The 17,245-nt window shown below is 60.2% G+C and overlaps 1 protein-coding gene and 1 pseudogene across 10 annotated transcripts in view; one reads left to right on the forward strand and one right to left on the reverse strand.

Moving 5' to 3' along the window:
- The window catches only part of PLXNB1 (plexin B1), a 30,104-nt gene that overhangs the window by 1,718 nt on the left and 11,141 nt on the right, over positions 1-17,245 (forward strand). For 6 of the 10 annotated variants that reach the window (XM_043885708.1, XM_043885710.1, XM_043885711.1 and 3 more), the window contains exons 2-21: positions 2,823-2,875; positions 3,520-4,632; positions 5,596-5,778; positions 6,102-6,230; positions 6,358-6,458; positions 6,734-6,866; positions 7,034-7,190; positions 7,462-7,570; positions 7,659-7,767; positions 8,187-8,873; positions 9,067-9,189; positions 10,020-10,142; positions 10,440-10,533; positions 10,620-10,792; positions 10,940-11,091; positions 13,043-13,148; positions 13,336-13,472; positions 13,779-13,955; positions 14,346-14,517; positions 14,680-14,922. In XM_043885708.1, the coding sequence (XP_043741643.1) occupies positions 3,526-4,632; positions 5,596-5,778; positions 6,102-6,230; positions 6,358-6,458; positions 6,734-6,866; positions 7,034-7,190; positions 7,462-7,570; positions 7,659-7,767; positions 8,187-8,873; positions 9,067-9,189; positions 10,020-10,142; positions 10,440-10,533; positions 10,620-10,792; positions 10,940-11,091; positions 13,043-13,148; positions 13,336-13,472; positions 13,779-13,955; positions 14,346-14,517; positions 14,680-14,922 (4,215 nt within the window). In that variant the 5' untranslated portion in view covers positions 2,823-2,875; positions 3,520-3,525. Of the gene's footprint in view, positions 1-192; positions 1,915-1,945; positions 2,171-2,822; positions 2,876-3,519; positions 4,633-5,595; positions 5,779-6,101; positions 6,231-6,357; positions 6,459-6,733; positions 6,867-7,033; positions 7,191-7,461; positions 7,571-7,658; positions 7,768-8,186; positions 8,874-9,066; positions 9,190-10,019; positions 10,143-10,439; positions 10,534-10,619; positions 10,793-10,939; positions 11,092-13,042; positions 13,149-13,335; positions 13,473-13,778; positions 13,956-14,345; positions 14,518-14,679; positions 14,923-17,245 lie in introns of those variants that run through there. The other 4 variants (XM_043885709.1, XM_043885712.1, XM_043885707.1 and 1 more) reach the window with 4 other exon arrangements.
- LOC122683194 lies at positions 9,460-9,784 on the reverse strand (annotated as a pseudogene).

Consider the following 17,245-nt stretch of genomic DNA (forward strand, 5'->3'; position numbering starts at 1 on the left):
CAGCCCCAGGTCCAGGAGGCTGTGCTTGTTCTTTGCAGGCAGAAGTTAGGCGGCCTTGGGCCCTGCTGAATCGGTCCAGAGATGGGGGCCCAGAAGAGCTAGGCTTTGACTCTAGCTGGAGCTTGAGATGTGGGGGGAAGGGGAGGGGGAAGAGTTCTTAGTTGTATAAGTTGGGGACTGAAGGCCGAGCTCCAAAGCAGCCTTTTCAGTCTGCTCTGGCGTAGTCATTAATAAAAGTGGGGCTGACAACTGTGTCCTTCGAGAAGCTGAGTGGCTTGGAGTGGGTTGTGGGCTCCGTATCTCCCCTGCTGGCTGAGTTTTCTTGGCTGTAAAATGATGGTTCTTTCCAACATTCAAGGAGCACCTGCTCAATGCTGTCTGTCCTGCTTACCGGGGCCTCGGAATTAGAAGTCACATTCTCTGCCTTTAAGGAATTGCAGGAGTAGGAGAGTGAAACAGGGAGAAAAGTGGCCTTGGTTGGTGCCTCGCGTGCCAGGCACACACCATATCATGTTGAATGATCAGAGCAGTCCTGCCTCCCATTCTCCAGATGGGAAATCTGAGGCTTAGAGAACCCAAGGCAGAGCTGCAATGTACACCAGGGTGGTGGCTGGGGATGCCCGCCGACCACACGTGGTGGGCTTCTCAGGAGCCTGGGGGACAGCGAGGCCTTTGATGGGAGGTGACGGTTGGGCACCTCATGTAATAGGGAGTGAGCGTGGAGGAGTGTGATGAGCAGTTCTGCCTGGCAGGAACGAAGAGCATGTGTGGGGGAGCCCTGGCAAGGATCGCACAGGAGTGTGGACGGAAGGGCTTGACCTTTATCCTCCGGGCCTCGGGGGGTGCCTCCAAAGACACTGGAGAGAGGGACAGCCTCAGATTCTGCTTGAAGTCCCCCTGAGGTGGGGAGAGGTGCACCCAAGGGGCCGGAGGCTGCTCTGTGGCCGAGGTGAAGTGAAATATGTGGCCGATAAGGAGAAAAATGTCACCGCCCTTCTTTTCTTCCCACCCATGGTATGTAGGGAAGGGCGAGGGTGGCTCGGCCCCATGGCAGTGATTGAAGAAGGCTGACACTTTTCCCAGCGGGGGTCAGCCTCCAGCCTGCGATGTGACTTTGTCAGAAGCTGTTTGGGTCCTGCCCATCGGCTTCCTGTGGGCCACTCGACCCAGTTGTGATTTTACATGTAGGGAGTGCCTTGGTGGCTGCCCCTTGAGGGCTGGAGAACTCTGGCATGAAGTCAGCGCTGAGCAAATGTTTGTAAGCGAATGGTGGGACAGACCCTCTGCCCAAGGCGCGTCCCTTGGCGGGAGGCGATGGGAGGGACCGAGCAGTAGCTGAGCGTAGCAGCCGGCCTTTGCCCATCCTCAGGCAGACCCCGTCTTCCCGGGGGAAGAAACTTTCCCCTCCATGCCTTGGAAACAAGTGGGGGGCTCCTGGGAAGCCTGGCCTTGCCATAGTCCTGGGCTTCTCGCCGGGTTCACGACTCTCCCTGCCGCCCCCCTCCCCCTGCCCCCTCGGTGGCAAACAGTGGCTGCCTTGTTCCCGGTCCCATAGAGCTGCCCTGTTCTCTGCACACTAAAAATGGAAACCCCCAAGCTATTTTGGGAGCAGTGCCCAGCCGGGCTGTGGCCACAGCTCCTCGCTGGACCTTCCTCCAAGCCTTACGCCCAGCCCTGCTCCCTCTGGGCCACCCTCAGGAGCACCCCGCTGGGGGGGCCTCAGCTGGGAGGAGCCAACCTGGACCCTGGGAAGCTCTCAGAGGAGCACCAGCAGACTGGCAGCCGGGTGGCAGGAGGGGCCGGGCCATGTGGCCTGGACACAAACAAGCAGGAATAGCGTCTCACAGCTTGCCGGTCCCCAGCGCTTTACCCACCCTGGTGCTCCAGGCTGGAGACCAGCCAGGTTTTAGCAAGGTGGTGTCATGGTTTCCTGGTCTCCCCAGGCTTCAGATGGAGCCTGCAGGGAGGGGGATTGTGAGGAGAGCAGGCCCTTAAGGTCTGGGAAGTTTCAGGGGATGTGGGGTACACGTCTGGTGACTTCCTCTAGGACCACCCCCCTGCCCCCTCCACCTCCCACTCTGCTCTGACCTGCAGGAGAGGAAATAGCAAGAGATGATGGCCTGGCTTCCAGAGCCCTCGAGGACTTAGGGCTCGAACCAGGGAAGTGTGTGTGAGTCTGTCTGTGTGGGGTCTGGATGTGGGTGGTGGTGTGTATGTCTTGGGTGGGTGGGTAAGTGTGTCTTTGTGGGGTGTGCTTCCGGGTATGTGTCTCTGGCTCGTATGTACAGGCGGTGTGTGCATGCATCTAGGTGTGTGCTCGCGCCCATGTCTTTGGGTGTCGGTGTGGGCATGCAGGGTGGGTGGTGTGTATGCTTCTTGGTGTGTGGGAGCATGAATGTGCTTATGTGCTGGTGGCAGCCTGGGGCGAGGCTCGGCCCAGGCCTGTGGTCAGGGCATGTACCTGGGCGCCCTGAGAGGGCAGAGTTTGGGCAGAGGGCAAGAATGGGAGATGCTGAGGGCGGGCTGTAGGGGGGGACAGGACCAAAGTGGGGGCCGGACTGGGTCCTGCCAGCCACGCAGCTTCTCCTTAGCTGCCCTTTCCCAGGCCCCGAGGATGCCTGGTTCCGCTGCCCTCCCCCTCCCATGCGCTCTGAGGAGGCGTCCCCTGTGGAATGTGTTTGGTGGCCGAGGGCCAGGCTGGGCCCAGCTCCACTCGCAGACTGGGCAGCGGGGAGGGGTACCTTTGTGCTGGCTCCATGGTGGGGGGCCCACGTGCCTGCCGCCCAGCCCCCAGCTCCATGCTCTGCTCTCTCCCCGGCTAGGTGACTCGCACTCGGGGCATGCCGTTGTCTCCTGATCCAGCTGGCCCTGCCAGGTGAGCCTGGCCTCTCACCCAGGTGTGGGACTCCCACCTCTACTGGGGGCTCTCCAAGCTGGGGTCCAGCCGTTTAGGCCCTGTCCGTGGCAGCCTTGACCCCCTCATCTCTCTGGTCTGTTGGTTCTCTGCTTATTACCCTTCTGGATTCCTGAAATACCCAATTCTTGCCCTGCTGTAACATGCAGGTGGCCCATGGGATCTCACCCTCTCATTTCCTGCCCAGGAAACTGACATCCATGCAGAGGGGCTTTCTGGGTCCCTTCCTCCCATCCCCTGGCTCTCCTGCCCCTTCCAGGCCCTGGTCCCCAGGAGCAGGATGTTTCCCGCATCTCTGCCTCTCTAGCTCCTCATCCTTGGACCCTGTGTTGATAGTGGGCAGGCTAGGTGAGGGGTGGGGGTTGCCGGTCTCCTGAGAGAGTGATACAGAGAACGGGCAATGTTGACGTTTCCAGGACAGCGTCTGCTGAGCCCTTGCTAGTGTGTGGTCCTGCGGTCCTCGTAACCGCGGTGCCGTCTCAGCCTGGTCCTCGCTGGGTTGGGAGGGGCATCTTGGCAGTGGCACAGCCCTCTTTCTCACCAGTGGTCCCACGGTGCTCAGGCGGCCACCCAAGCCCTGCTCAAGCTCTCTGTCTCCCTGCCAGGTGACCATGCCTGCCCTCGGCCTAGCTCTCCTCCAGGCGCTCTGGGCCGGGTGGGTCCTCGCCCTCCAGCCCCCACCACCGACGGCTTTCACCCCCAACGGTACGCGTCTGCAGCACCTGGCTCGAGACCCCACCTCAGGCACCCTCTACCTCGGAGCCACCAACTTCTTGTTCCAGCTGAGCCCCGAACTGCAGCTGGAGGCCAACGTGTCCACTGGCCCGGTGCTGGACAGCAGGGACTGCCTGCCCCCTGTGATGCCAGACGAGTGCCCCCAGGCGCAGCCCACCAGCAACCTGAACCAGCTGCTCCTGGTGAGCCCAGGCGCCCTGGTGGTGTGTGGCAGCGTGCACCAGGGGGTCTGTGAGCAGCGGCGCCTGGGGCAGCTCGGGCAGCTGCTGCTGCGGCCGGAGCGGCCAGGGGACACCCAGTATGTGGCCGCCAACGACCCCACCGTCAGCACAGTGGGACTGGTGGCCCAGGGCCCGTCTGGGGAGCCCCTCCTCTTTGTGGGGCGAGGCTACACTAGCCGAGGCGTGGGGGGCGGCATCCCGCCCATCACCACCCGGGCCTTACAGCCCCCGGACCCCCAGGCCGCCTTCTCTTACGAGGAGACGGCCAAGCTTGCCGTGGGCCGCCTCTCGGAGTACAGCCATCACTTCGTGAGCGCCTTCGCGCGCAGGGCCAGCGCCTACTTCCTGTTCCTTCGGCGGGACCTGCAGGCTCAGTCGCGAGCCTTCCGCGCCTACGTGTCCCGCGTGTGCCTCCGGGATCAGCACTACTACTCCTACGTGGAGCTGCCCCTGGCCTGTCAGGGGGGCCGCTACGGGCTCATCCAGGCTGCGGCCGTGGCCGTGTCCGCGGAGGTGGCCCAGGGCGAGGTGCTCTTCGTGGCCTTCTCCTCGGCCGCTCCCCCGACTGTGGGCCGACCCCCATTGGCAGCTGCCGGGACAACTGGCGCATCGGCACTCTGCGCCTTCCCCCTGGATGAGGTGGATCACCTTGCTAATCGCACCCGTGACGCCTGCTACACCCGGGAGGGCCGTGCGGAGGATGGGGCTGAGGTGGCCTACATCGAGTATGACGTCAACTCCGACTGTGCTCAGCTGCCCGTGGTAAGTCCTGGAGCTGGCCAGCCCTTCCCTGTCTGAGGCCACTGGGCAGGCATGTACTGGTCAGGTCGGTGGATGTTAAGTGATTCCTTTGTGTCTGGGCGATGGAGGGGTACCTTACGGTAAGAGTGGCATTCAGCGGGGACAGAGACCAACTGTGCAGGGCTGTGCTTGGACCTGGCACCGAAGGGATGGCATTTGGGTAGGTGGACTAAAAGTGTGTTTGAGGGTCAAGGGTATGGGGCAGGGACCCAGAATGTGGCGAGGTTGGACTCTATTGTTTAAAGTTTCTTGAGAGAGAGAGGCAAGTGAGGTTCAGACTTGTTGAGACTTGTTTGACTCTCGTCTCAGGATGGGTGAACACTTCCCAGATGGCGTTAGTGGTAAAGAATCTGCCTGCCAGTGCAGGAGACATAAGAGATGCAGGTTCAATCCTTGGGTGGGGAAGATGTCCTAGAGGAGGTATGGCGACCCACTCCAGTATTCTTGCCTGGGAAGTCCCATGGACAGAGGAGCCTGGTGGACTACAGTCCATGGGGTTGCAAAGAGACAGACCTGACCGAAGCGACTTAGCACGCATGCAGGTTGGATGAAAAGGGTAGAAGCTGCATATAGGGAGACTGACTCAGTGAGAGGGGGGAGGGGACCCAGGTTAGTGGACGTGGAGAGAAGGATGCAGGCTGGAAGAAGTTTTGGAAGAATGGTCCGGGGGAAGGCTTGTGAATGAACTGGAGGAAGCAGCTCCCAGGCCAGGGATGGGAGAAAGTGGGGCCCCCAGACATGTGGGGATCACAAGAGGTGATGGAGCTGCTGCAGACTGTGGAGGGAAGCCACTGGGGCAGGACCAAGGATGCGGCTGTGGGAGAGCCCAGAACTAGCAGAGATGCTGGGAGAGGGGATGGGGTTGTTTAGGGAGGATGGAGGGGATCTGGGGAGGGCCTAACTTGGGCTTCTGGCTGCCTGCAGGACACTCTGGATGCATATCCTTGTGGCTCAGACCACACGCCCAGCCCCATGGCCAGCCGTGTCCCCCTGGAAGCCACGCCGGTTCTGGAGTGGCCAGGGGTCCAGCTGACAGCCGTGGCGATCACTGTAGAAGATGGACACACCATTGCTTTCCTGGGTGACAGTCAAGGGCAGCTACACAGGGTGAGTCCACAGGAGGTACTGGGCCCTGCCTCAGATCTGGAAGGGATGGACTGCTGGGGACCCAGCCTGGGCAGAGCTATGCATGGGACCCCCTGGGGCTACAACGTGAGATCTATTGTGTGTCTCTGGCCCCAGGCTGAGGGAGATGACCTGTGTTCCTCTTTCTGGGGCCGGATGGCGTTTACCCGAGATACCCCCACTCCCACCCCGGGGTTGGGTGGTAATGACCTGTACTGCCTAGGAGGAAATTCTACCTGTGAATTACTTTACTGGGGAGAGCAGGGCGGGTCTTGGGCCTCAGACCCTGTGGTCTCTGATCTCAGGTCTACTTGGGCCCAGGGAGCGATGGCCAACCGTACTCCACGCAGATCGTCCAGCAGGGGTCTGCGGTGAGCAGAGACCTCATCTTTGATGGGGCCTTCGAGCACCTGTATGTCATGACCCAGAGCACGGTGAGTGCCTGGCACCAGCCAGGGAGGGCGTGGCTGCTGGGAGGGCCCTTTAGGGAACTGGGGCCCTGTATGTGGGGGAGCCGCCGACACTTGGATTGCTGGCCTCAAGTCTTCTTTGCTGCTGTAGCTTCTCAAGGTTCCCGTGGCCTCCTGTGCTCAGCACCTGGACTGTGCATCCTGCCTTGCTCACAGGGACCCATACTGTGGGTGGTGTGTGCTCCTCGGGAGGTCAGTGCCCCCCACCATCCCCACCCCAGCCCCAGCCTCCCGCCCGCAATGCTCCTAGTCTCTTGCCCTGTCTCCAGGGTTCCCTGTCCTTGGCCGTTGACTCTCCACCTTTGACCCTTGGATGTGCCAATCCCATCCTCCACCCTGATTTGCCAGGCATGCCATGGCCCCTTTGAGGATCTTGCCCAGGTCCCTAGGATTGTAGGTGTCCCTGCCCCGTGAACTGCCAGTGGCCCCATGAGGGTCACGGGTGGACACTGGTCCTTCTCGTCCAGGTGCAGTCGCCGTTCCGAGTGCTCTCGGGGTCGGGGGTCAGAGCGGTGGCTGTGGAGTTTCCAGCCTGAGCCGGGATGTCTGCGCGTGGCAGCCTTGAGTCCTGCCAACATCAGCCGTGAGGAGAGGAGGGAGGTGAAGACCAGAGCACGCGGGGCCCTGTTACTAACCCAGGCTGGGGGGGCGGTGCTTGTGACCCCTGGGGGCTGGTGGCCGCAGGTGCCTGCCCACACCAAGCACCTGTACACGGAGCCTGATCTGCTGCCCGGGGGCTCCAACGGTGTCCCGGCCTCTCTCGGCAGGTTTTCTTGTCGGTACCTGACCTGCCCCTGCTGTGGCCGGGGGAGTCTTATTCCTGCCACTTCGGGGAATCCCAGACTCCTGCCCTGCTGACCAATTCTGGGGTGATGTGCCCCTCCCCAGACCCGAGCGAGGCCCCAGAGCTGCCAAGAGGAGCCGGTGGGTGAGAGAAGGAGCCCCGCCGTCTTCCCATCTTGCTCCAAGGGGTGTGATGGGGATGAGGTGTGAATGTAGGCAAAACCCCCTGAGGCGGTGCCTTTCTCTGCGTCCTCCGTCTGCTCCCGGGTCCCCTCAAGTCCCTCTTTCCTACCCTGTGGACTGTGTTCCCGATCCTGGGTGCCCCTTTGGAGTGCTGATCCCAAACCTGGTGTGGTCTTGGGGTCCGGGTGCCCCTCGCCCGCCCTCAGCCCAGCCGCTCCCCTCTCTGCAGACCACGTGTCCGTGAGCATGGAGCTTAGGTTTGGCGCCGTCGTGATCGCCGAGGCTGCCCTCTCCTTCTACGACTGCGTGGCCATCACCTTGCTCCGCCCGTCGGCACCGTGAGTCCCTCAGCCCGACCCCCAGCCTCCCCCCGACCCTGGGCCGCCCCGTGGCGCCCCCGCGCCCCCATGGCTGTGCTCTGTTCAGGTGCCAGGCCTGCGTGAGCAGCCACTGGGGGTGTAACTGGTGTGTCTGGCAGCACCTCTGCACGCACAAGGCCTCGTGTGATGCTGGGCCCATGGTGGTCGGCAGACAGGTGAGCCCATCGCCGTGCTGGGTGCGGGGGTGGGGGTGGGGCGGGGCATGGGGGTCCCCGTCGTGAGGGTTTCCCTGTGTGTCTGCCTGCCCCAGGTGCTCCGTTATGAGCACCTGAGCGGCTGTGTGGTGCTCCCCGGAGGATGGCTGTCAGCATCCCACCCGTTTCGGGAGAGGCCGTTAGCGGCTAAGAGGCAGGAGAGGTCTGGGCCTCGCGCCCCACCTCGGCACAGACACCCCCAGAGCCTGCCCCCGCCCCCTCCCATCCCCTCTGGAGAATTAATGGGCTGTTTTTGTCTCTCTTCTCCTTGGTCTCCTTTCCTCTTAACACACCCTTTGCCTGCCTGCTGCCTGCTCCCGCGCCTGCCTGCTGAGTGGCCCTTCCTGTCCCTTCCTGTCCCTCTCTGCCTCCCTGTCCAGGGCCCGCTTCTCTCCCCGGCCCCTCCTGCCCGAGATGCACCCACCTCCTTCTCCTTCCCACCCACAGCCCCCCAGGCCATGGTCACCCCTGCCCCTGACACCTTGCCTGTGGACACTCCTTCCGTAGCCTCTGATGTCCCCCCCGGGGCCAGGCCTTCCCCGCTCAGCCCCTGGGGGCCATGGGCAGGAACCGGCCCCACCCCTGCCTCGGCTCCCATGGAGTCGCCTCTCCCCGGGGACCCTCCTCCTGCCCCATCCAGCCCCCAGAGCACGCCTGGATCCACCGTGCCCGCTCCCTCGGCCTTAGGACCCCTGGCCACCCCCGAGGACCTGCCGGCCTCGCACCCACCACCCTCTGAGGCAGCGGCCCTGCCCCCTGCCCTCGCGGAGCCTGGCCCCGAGGCCCTCCCCTCGACGGGCCCCTGGGACCACCCCCCCGGCTCTGCCCCCGCCACCACTTTCCCAGGGGCCGCTGGCTCCACGAAGCCCGCTCTGGACTGGCTCATGAGAGAAGGCGGCGAGCTGCCCGAGGCGGACGAGTGGACGGGGGGTGATATGCCCGCCTTCTCCACTTCCAGCCTCCTCTCAGGTGATGGAGACTCTGCTGAGCACGAGGGCCCTCCTGCCCCGCTCATCCTCCCGTCCAGCCTTGACTACCAGTACGACTCCCCTGGGCTCTGGGAGCTGGTGAGACCCGGCCCGGGAAGGAGGCCTCAGGGGAGGGGATGGGGGCCCACCTCGTGATTCTGCCGGCCAGGGATGGGGCGGAGGGTGGGGTCCGCCGCCTCGCGCTGGCCCGGGTTCCCCGGGGTTCTGCCTGGGGAGGGGGTGCTGTGACGGCGGGTGGGCGCCATAGACCGCCTTGTGCTTGGGGCCGCAGGAGGAAGTGACCTGGGGGGCAGCCTCCTGCCCTTGTGTGGAGAGCGTGCAGGGCTCCAGCCTGATGCCGGTCCACGTGCAGCGAGAAGTGCGACTGCTGGGCCGGAACCTCCGCCTCTTTCAGGTGTGTGTGGCCCGTGTGCAGGTGTCGCCATGGCCTCCTGTGTGTGTGTGTGTGAGTTGCTCCGTCGTGTCCAACTCTTTGCAACCCTGTGGACTGCATCCCTCCACCCTCCTCTGTCCATGGCATTTCCCAGGCGAGAATACGGGAGTGGGTTGTCATTTCATCCTCCAGGGGATCTTCCCCACCCAGGGATCGAACCCAGGTCTACGCTGTTGCAGTCAGATCCTTTTTTTATTTTGGAACGGTTTACTGCGCACAGAGAGGCAGGGCTCAGTCCTTCCTGGCTGCCGCTATCCTCATCGCGGCTGGGACGTTGCTCAGCCCCTCTCTTCATCGTAGCATGGATGCATGTCCCCACCCTTTTCTTGATCAACTTGAGGGCCCGCTTGTCCTTGGAGACCGTGAGCAGCTCCCTGGCCCGCTGCTCATAAGGGGCACAGCCGCATGCCTCCCGGGCTGTGTCCCGCGTGAACTGGGTGTGTTTGTTGAGGCGCGTGCGGTGGCAGCAGCGTGCCTCGGCTCGCTCACGTCATTGGCCGCCTTGTGGCCCTTGTTGACGGCCCACGGCCACGGGGTAGCGCAGAGCCGTGGCTGTTGTCCTTCAGTGGCTGCCGTGGCGGGAGTGCAGGCAGATTCTTTACCGTCTGAGCCGCCAGAGAAGGAAGCAGTGGCCGCCTTGGCTGTCGGCGAACTGAACACAAGTCCCGGGGAGGAGGGGGAGGCGTGACCTCAAGTCTCGATCCCAGCCCAGGGACCGTGCTGGGGGCCCTGCGGGGCTCACCAGGCCCAGCTCCTGAGGCTGCCCCCGCCGCCGTGTCCTCTGCCCCCAGGACAGCCCGGGAGACCACGAGTGTGTGATGGAGCTGGAGGGCCGGGAGGTGGTGGTGGAGGCCCGGGTCGAGTGTGAGCCGCCTCCAGATACCCGGTGCCACGTCATGTGCCAGCCTCACCAGGTGCATACCCCGAGTCCTGGGTGGGCAAGGGCACGCGGGCCACAGGCCGGCTACTGAGCTCGCTGGCTGCACCACGCTCACCCCAGCCCACTCTGACCACGTGACCCCGAGGGAGTCCTGGTACCCCAGCTCTGCTCTCTGACCCTGTGCCCCAGGGGATCCTGTACCCCGCCTCTGACTTCCGCCTTCGTGTTCCCACAAAGGGAACACACACTTTGGTCCTTTCTCTGGCCACCCTCTCCTCGGGCCCGGTGGCTCCCCTGACCCCGGGCTCTGACCCCACTCCCGTTTCTCCAGCTCAGCTACGAGGCTCTGCAGCCAGAGCTCCGCGTGGGGCTCTTCCTGCGCCGGGCCGGCCGTCTGCGCGTGGACACCGTGGACGGGCTGCACGGTGAGACACCTGGGGCTGCGGGGGCCGGCTGGAGGCAACAGGGCTGTTCCCGGCCTGCCTGTCACTCTCGTCTCTCCACCCCGCAGTGGTGCTTTATGACTGTTCCGTGGGCCACGAGGACTGCAGCCGCTGCCAAACCGCCCTGCCCCAGTACGGCTGCGTGTGGTGCAAGGGGGAGCGTCCCCAGTGCATGGCCCGGGAGGCCTGTGGCAAGGCCGAGGCTGTGGTCACCCAGTGCCCAGCACCCGTCATCCACTCGGTGAGTTGACATACCGGTGCATCCCTTCAAGGGGGTGGGGCTGCTGTGGGTTCAGGGGGCGGAAAGGTGGGAGAGGCTGGGGCTATCTCTCCAGGCTGCCAGGGGTCACCAGGTGCGTGGAGGTGACCAGTCCCTGTCCTGGAACAGGTGGAGCCACTGACTGGGCCTGTCGACGGCGGCACCCGGGTCACCATCAGGGGCTCCAACCTGGGCCAGCACGTGCTGGACGTGCAGGACACGGTCAGAGTGGCTGGAGTGCCCTGTGCTGTGGACGCCCAGGAGTACGAGGTGTCCAGCAGGTGAGCGGGCTGCACCAAGAGGGGCAGGGGGCACCCCGTGGGCGCCACGGCTGGCTTTCCGGCTGCGCGCCGTCCACCCGCAGCGCGTCTGCCCTCCCTGCTCCCCGCTTCCCTTGGCTGTGCTCACAGTGTCTCAGGGCTGGGGTTGCTGTGGAGGCCTCGGCTTGGCGCACGAACCTGCAGCCTCCTGGCCTGCAGCCCAGTCCCTGCCCAGAGCTGACAGGCGGCTCTGCTTCCCGGCTCAGCCTCGGTGTTCTTAGCTGGCTTTCCAAGTGACTATGGACATAGCTGTGGCAGCAGGCGCCTCGGATCCCAGACAGCTCTGCTCCGGGGCTGACCTTCCCGCCCTCTGGCTCTTCTTCCCCAAGCACTGCCCCGGGCGGGCTCCTCAGTGGGAAGGTTGACTTGTGACACATCTTCTGAGTGCCGGGCTCCAGGACCCCTGCCACCTTCCCGGAGCTTGTGGCTTACAGGCTGGTAGTTACAGGGTCCCAGAGGTACCCAGAACGAGGCCAAGGAGACATCTCTAAGCCGCAGGTCCCCAGCCCACCGGATGTCAGGGTTTCCTGGCGAGTGGGTCCAAAACCCCCAGGGCAGATCCTCAGACCACCTCCCCCACTTCCTGCAGAGGTCTGCATCTGTAGGCCCCGTGGTCTGATTTTCAACAAGACTTTCCTAGAGCTTGTCCTTGCCACCGGAACGTACTAAATGTACCATGACTAACAGCTTGGGGTGACTGTTAATGATCCTAGGACCACGAGACTAAAGTCGTTTCTGAACTGATGTACAAAGTGATCAAAATGCATTCCAGCCTCTCCTGGGGAGTTCACACTTCAGTTGTTTTGTTCCCTGGGGGTGTTTGCAGTGACCGTGATGATGTCAGAGTCCAGCCACTGCAGGCTTCACATTCTGGAGAGTAATTGGGCCCAATTACTTCTGTTTCCTGGCTGAGAACTTACATTTCTTAGATTGTTCACTTTCCCTTCACGTCCAACCCCAGACCTGACTAGAGGCATTCGGAAGTTTTTTAGGGGGGAGTCAAGTTTATATCACCTTGGTGTTTTTTGTTTTTTTTTTAAATATATGTGTATATATATATATATATATATATATATATATATATATACATACATATTACAGGCTTCCCTAGTGGCTCAGATGGTAAAGAATCTGCCTGCAATGCTGGAACTGTGGGTTCGAGCCCTGGGTTTGGAAGATCCCCTGGAGGAGGATCATGGCAACCCACTCCAGTGTTCTTGCCTAGAGAATTCCATGGTCAGAGGAGCCTGGTGGGCTATGGTCCATGGGGTTGCAAAGAGTTGGCCATGACTGAATGACTAACACTCCCACACACACACACACACACACACACTTATTTAGCTGTGTTTGGAATCTTCCATTGTGGTTCATGGACTCTTGGACTCTTTAGTTGTGGTGTGCAGGCTCAGAAGTTGCATTGCACGAGTTTAGTTGCTCTGAGACCTGTGAGATCTCAGTTCCCCAACCAGGGATTGAACCGGCATCCCCTCCGTTGCAAGACAGATTTTTTACCTCTCGACCACCAGTGAAGTCCGAAGGTATCACCACCTTGTAACTGATGCTGTGTCCCGCGGTGAAGGCCGCCAGTCAGGCCCGCTCAACGCTCAGCTCACCCCTGCCCCCAGCATTACAGGGTCCCTTGGTAAATCTGTGCCCCACGGAAAGAGAAATTCTCCTCCTCAGAGGGGTCTGGGGTTGAACTTGAAGGATCGAACCATGAATATTAATTCTCAGATTTAATGGCAGAGCCTCCTGGCAAGCTGTTAAGGAATTTGTTCCAAACCAGGAGAAGAATCTGTCAGTATCGGGAGCAGGGGGACCACCTGATGTAGTGGGGCAGGGAGGGGGCAGCCGGGTCGGCTTGAGGGGTCCTCAGTGTGGCCCAACACCTCAGCTTGCCCTGTGCCCACAGCCTCGTGTGTATCACCGGGGCCAGCAGGGAGGAGGTGGCAGGTGCTGTGACGGTGGAGGTACCAGGAAGAGGACGCGGTGTCTCAGAGCACGACTTTGCCTACCAGGTGCCCGGCTGCCCAGTCCCCACCCACTCGCTGCTGACAGGCCACCCCTTCACGTGGCTCCTCCCTGCCGCCTGGTTTGCCTTCCTGGGGCGCCCCACCCCATGGCCTTCTGGTCTATGTCCGGCTCCCTCTGCCTCCCCGTTTCTGGCCTCTGGCCTGACTGTCTCTCCCTTTCCCCTTCCCACAGGACCCCAAGGTGCAGTCCGTCTTCCCGGCCCGAGGGCCCAGAGCTGGGGGCACCAGCCTCACCCTGCACGGCTCCAAGCTTCTGACCGGGCGGCTGGAGGACATCCGAGTGGTGGTGGGCGACCAGCCTTGTCACCTGTGAGGGCCGGTTCCTCATCCTGCAACCGTCCTTGTGCCCCGGGGAGAAGATGGAGGGGGTGGCCTGCTGGGGAGAGGAAAAAGGGGGACCGGGACTGAGTCAGGAGGCAGCCAGCCCCTCCTGATGCAGCCTTGCTGGGGGGCAGGGGGTGGTGGTGTGCAGTCTCCAGAGTCACCCATGGAGACGGCAGTCAGCTCCGAAGGGGAGTGAGCTGAGGCCCAAGCGGGTCTGTCCTGCAATCCCCCACCCCACTCCGGTGCCCGCTTTGGCCCGGCCTGCTTACCCCTGCCCCCTCCCTTCCCCAGGCTGCTGGAGCAGCAGCCCGAGCAGCTGCGATGTGAGACCAGCCCACACCCCACGCCTGCCACGCTCCCCGTGGCTGTGTGGTTTGGGGCCGCCGAGCGGAGGCTTCAGCACAGCCAGTTCGAGTACACGTCGGACCCCAATGTCACGTCTGCCAGTCCCACCAAGAGCTTCCTCAGGTGCTGGGCCAAGGGCACGGCTGCATAGCATGTGACAGCGAGGTCTTTGCAGCTCCAGTCCTCGGGGCTTTGCAGGGCTCTAGTACGGGCTTCATCTCCCCTGGTGCTGGTAGGGAGAGGGGTCATGGGGCTTTGGGTGTATCGTTCAGTTGCTTAGTTGTGTCGGACTCTTTGCAACCCTATGGACTGCAGCACGCCAGGCTTCCCTGTCCTTCGCCATCTCTCAGAGCTTGCTCGAACTCATGTCCACTGGGTTGGTGGTGCCATCCAACCATCTGGTCCTTGGTCACTCCCTTCTTTGGGTTTGGGTTGGGGCTGACCTAACATCGGGGCCTTGGCTGCGCCCGAGGCTCACATGAGCCATGAGTGGTTCCTGGGCTGTGTTTTCAGTGGAGGCCGTGAGATCCGGGTCTGTGGCCAGAATTTAGATGTGGTACAGACACCAAGAATCCGCGTGACCGTGGCCACAAGAGCATCAAGGCCGGGCCCGGGGCTTGAGCGGAGGCGTCGAGTGGTCCCAGAGACAGCGTGCTCCCCCGGCGTCTCCTGTGGCGGCCTTCATGTAAGACCTCCATGGGCGTCTCCCGCCTGCACCGGGCTCGCCATCACCCAGCTCAGCCCCGGATGGCTGTGGGGGGCGGGTACCAGTGGAGGCTGTGGCCCCCCCTTTGCTGGCCCCCCTCGCGTGTGCCCTCAGCACATATCCTTCCTCCCTCTGCCCTAGTTTGAGGAGCCTTGCCATGTGAACTCCTCCCAGCTCATCACGTGCCGCACACCGGCCCTCCCAGGCCTGCCCGAGGAGCCCTGGGTTCGTGTGGAATTTATCCTTGACAACCTGGTCTTTGACTTTGCGACCCTGAACCCCACACCCTTCTCCTATGAGGCCGACCCCACCCTGCAGCCCCTCAACCCCGAGGACCCCAGCGCACCGTTCCGGCACAAGCCTGGGAGTGTGCTGTCTGTGGAGGTACTGCTTCAGATGGGGCTGGGTGGGGCTCCAAGACCCTTCACTTTGCTGGGCGGTACTGCTGTGTGTGGCAGAGACGGCACAACCGCAGAGCAGGGGCCGGGGCGTGGACCCGGCGGCTGCTGAGGGGGCTGCTGGTGGGGTGCCTGGGTTGACACACCTGGCCGGGGCTTGGGTCCCGTGGCCTGGGTCCCGACATGCTCGGTGGCAGGTGTCTGAATGACATTAAAATGACATTATGTAAATGGCTTGGCGCATGCTGTGGCGGCCAGGTACACAACAGGTGCCTGGGCTGATTGCCATTTGGCAGCCTGTCTCGAGCAGACAGATACTTGGTGCCTGTTCTGACACATGCAGTAGGTGGGGACCCTGAAAAGCCATAGGTCGACAGCCCATCATTGCCCACCCAGTGAGCCAGCAGGGGCTCTGCTTCTTTAGGTCCCTGGGCAGGATTTGGGCCCAACTTTATGTTCTCCAGACTTTTTAAATGTGTGGTTTTTTTTTTTTTTTTGGTTGTGCTGGGTCTTCGTTGCTTCCTGGGATTTCTCTAGTTGCAACAACTCTAGTTGGAGTCCGTGGGCTTCTCATTGCGGTAGCTTCTCTTGTTGCAGAGCACGGACTCTGGGTCTCATGGGCTCAGAAGTTGTGGCACATGGGCTTAGTTGCTCCACGGCATGTGGAATCTTTCCAGACCAGGGATTGAACTCATGTCCCCTGCATTGGCAGGTGGATTCCTCTTTTGTTTTTTTCCCCCACAGATCATTGCATCCTTTTTAAAAACATTTATATTTATTTATTTTTAAAAAATATTTATGAATTATTTGACTGCACCTGGTCTTAGTTGCGGCATGGCAGGATCTTCAGTCTTTGTTGCAGCATTCAGATTCTTTAGTTGCGACATGTGAATTCTTAGTTGTGGTATGTGGGATCTAGTTCCCTGATCAGGGATGGAACCCGGGCCCCTGGCATTGGGAGCATGGAATCTCAGTCACTGGACCATCATGGAAGTCCCTATATTTATTTTGATTGTGCTGGGTCTTCTTTTTTTTTTTTTTCAAGGCATTCCATGAATGATATTTTGTTTTATTTTATTTTCATTTATTTATTTATATTAGTGGAGGCTAATTACTTTACAATATTGTAGTGGTTTTTGCCATACATTGATGTGAATCAGTCATGGATTTACATGTGTTCCCCATCCTGAACCCCCCCTCCCACCTCCCTCCCCATCCCATCCCTCTGGGTCACCCCAGTGCACCAGCCCTGAGCACTTGTCTCATGCATCAAACCTGGACTGGTGATCTGTTTCACAGTTGATAATATACATGTTTCAATGCTATTCTCTCAGATCATCCCACCCTTGCCTTCTCCCACAGAGTCCAAAAGTCTGTTCTGTACATCTGTGTCTCTTTTTCTGTTTTGCATATAGGGTTATCGTTACCATCTTTCTAAATTCCATATATATGCATTAGTATACTGTATTGGTCTTTTATCTTTCTGGCTTACTTCACTCTGTATAATGGGCTCCAGTTTCATCCATCTCATTAGAACTGATTCAGATGTATTCTTTTTAATGGCTGAGTAATATTCCATTGTGTGTATGTACCACAGCTTTCTTATCCATTTGTCTGCTGATGGGCATCTAGGTTGCTTCCCTGTCCTGGCTATTATAAACAGTGCTGCGATGAACATTGGGGTGCACACGTCTCTTTCAGTTCTGGTTTCCTCAGTGTGTATGCCCCACAGTGGGTTTGCTGGGTCATATGGCAGTTCTATTTCCAGTTTTTTAAGGAATCTCCACACTGTTCTCCATAGTGGCTGTACTAGTTTGCATTCCCACCAACAGTGTAAGAGGGTTCCCTTTTCTCCACACCCTCTCCAGCATTTATTGCTTGTGGACTTTTGGATAGCAGCCATTCTGACTGGTGTGAAATGGTACCTCATTGTGGTTTTGATTTGCATTTCTCTAATAATGAGTGATGTTGAGCATCTTTTCATGTGTTTGTTAGCCATCTGTATGTCTTTGGAGAAATGTCTGTTTAGTTCTTTGGCCCATTTTTTGATTGGGTCATTTATTTTTCTGGAATTGAGCTTCAGGAGTTGCTTGTATATTGTTGAGATTAATTCTTTGTTGCTTCGTTTGCTATTATTTTCTCCCATTCTGAAGGCTGTCTTTTCACCTTGCTTATAGTTTCCTTTGTTGTGCAAAAGCTTTTAAGTTTCATTAGGTCCCATTTGTTTATTTTTGCCTTTATTTCCAATATTCTGGGAGGTGGGTCATAGAGGATCCTGCTGTGATTTATATCGGAGAGTGTTTTGCCTA

Source organism: Cervus elaphus, chromosome 24 (genome assembly GCF_910594005.1).
Source record: "Cervus elaphus chromosome 24, mCerEla1.1, whole genome shotgun sequence".
Classification (NCBI taxonomy): Eukaryota; Metazoa; Chordata; class Mammalia; order Artiodactyla; family Cervidae; genus Cervus; species Cervus elaphus.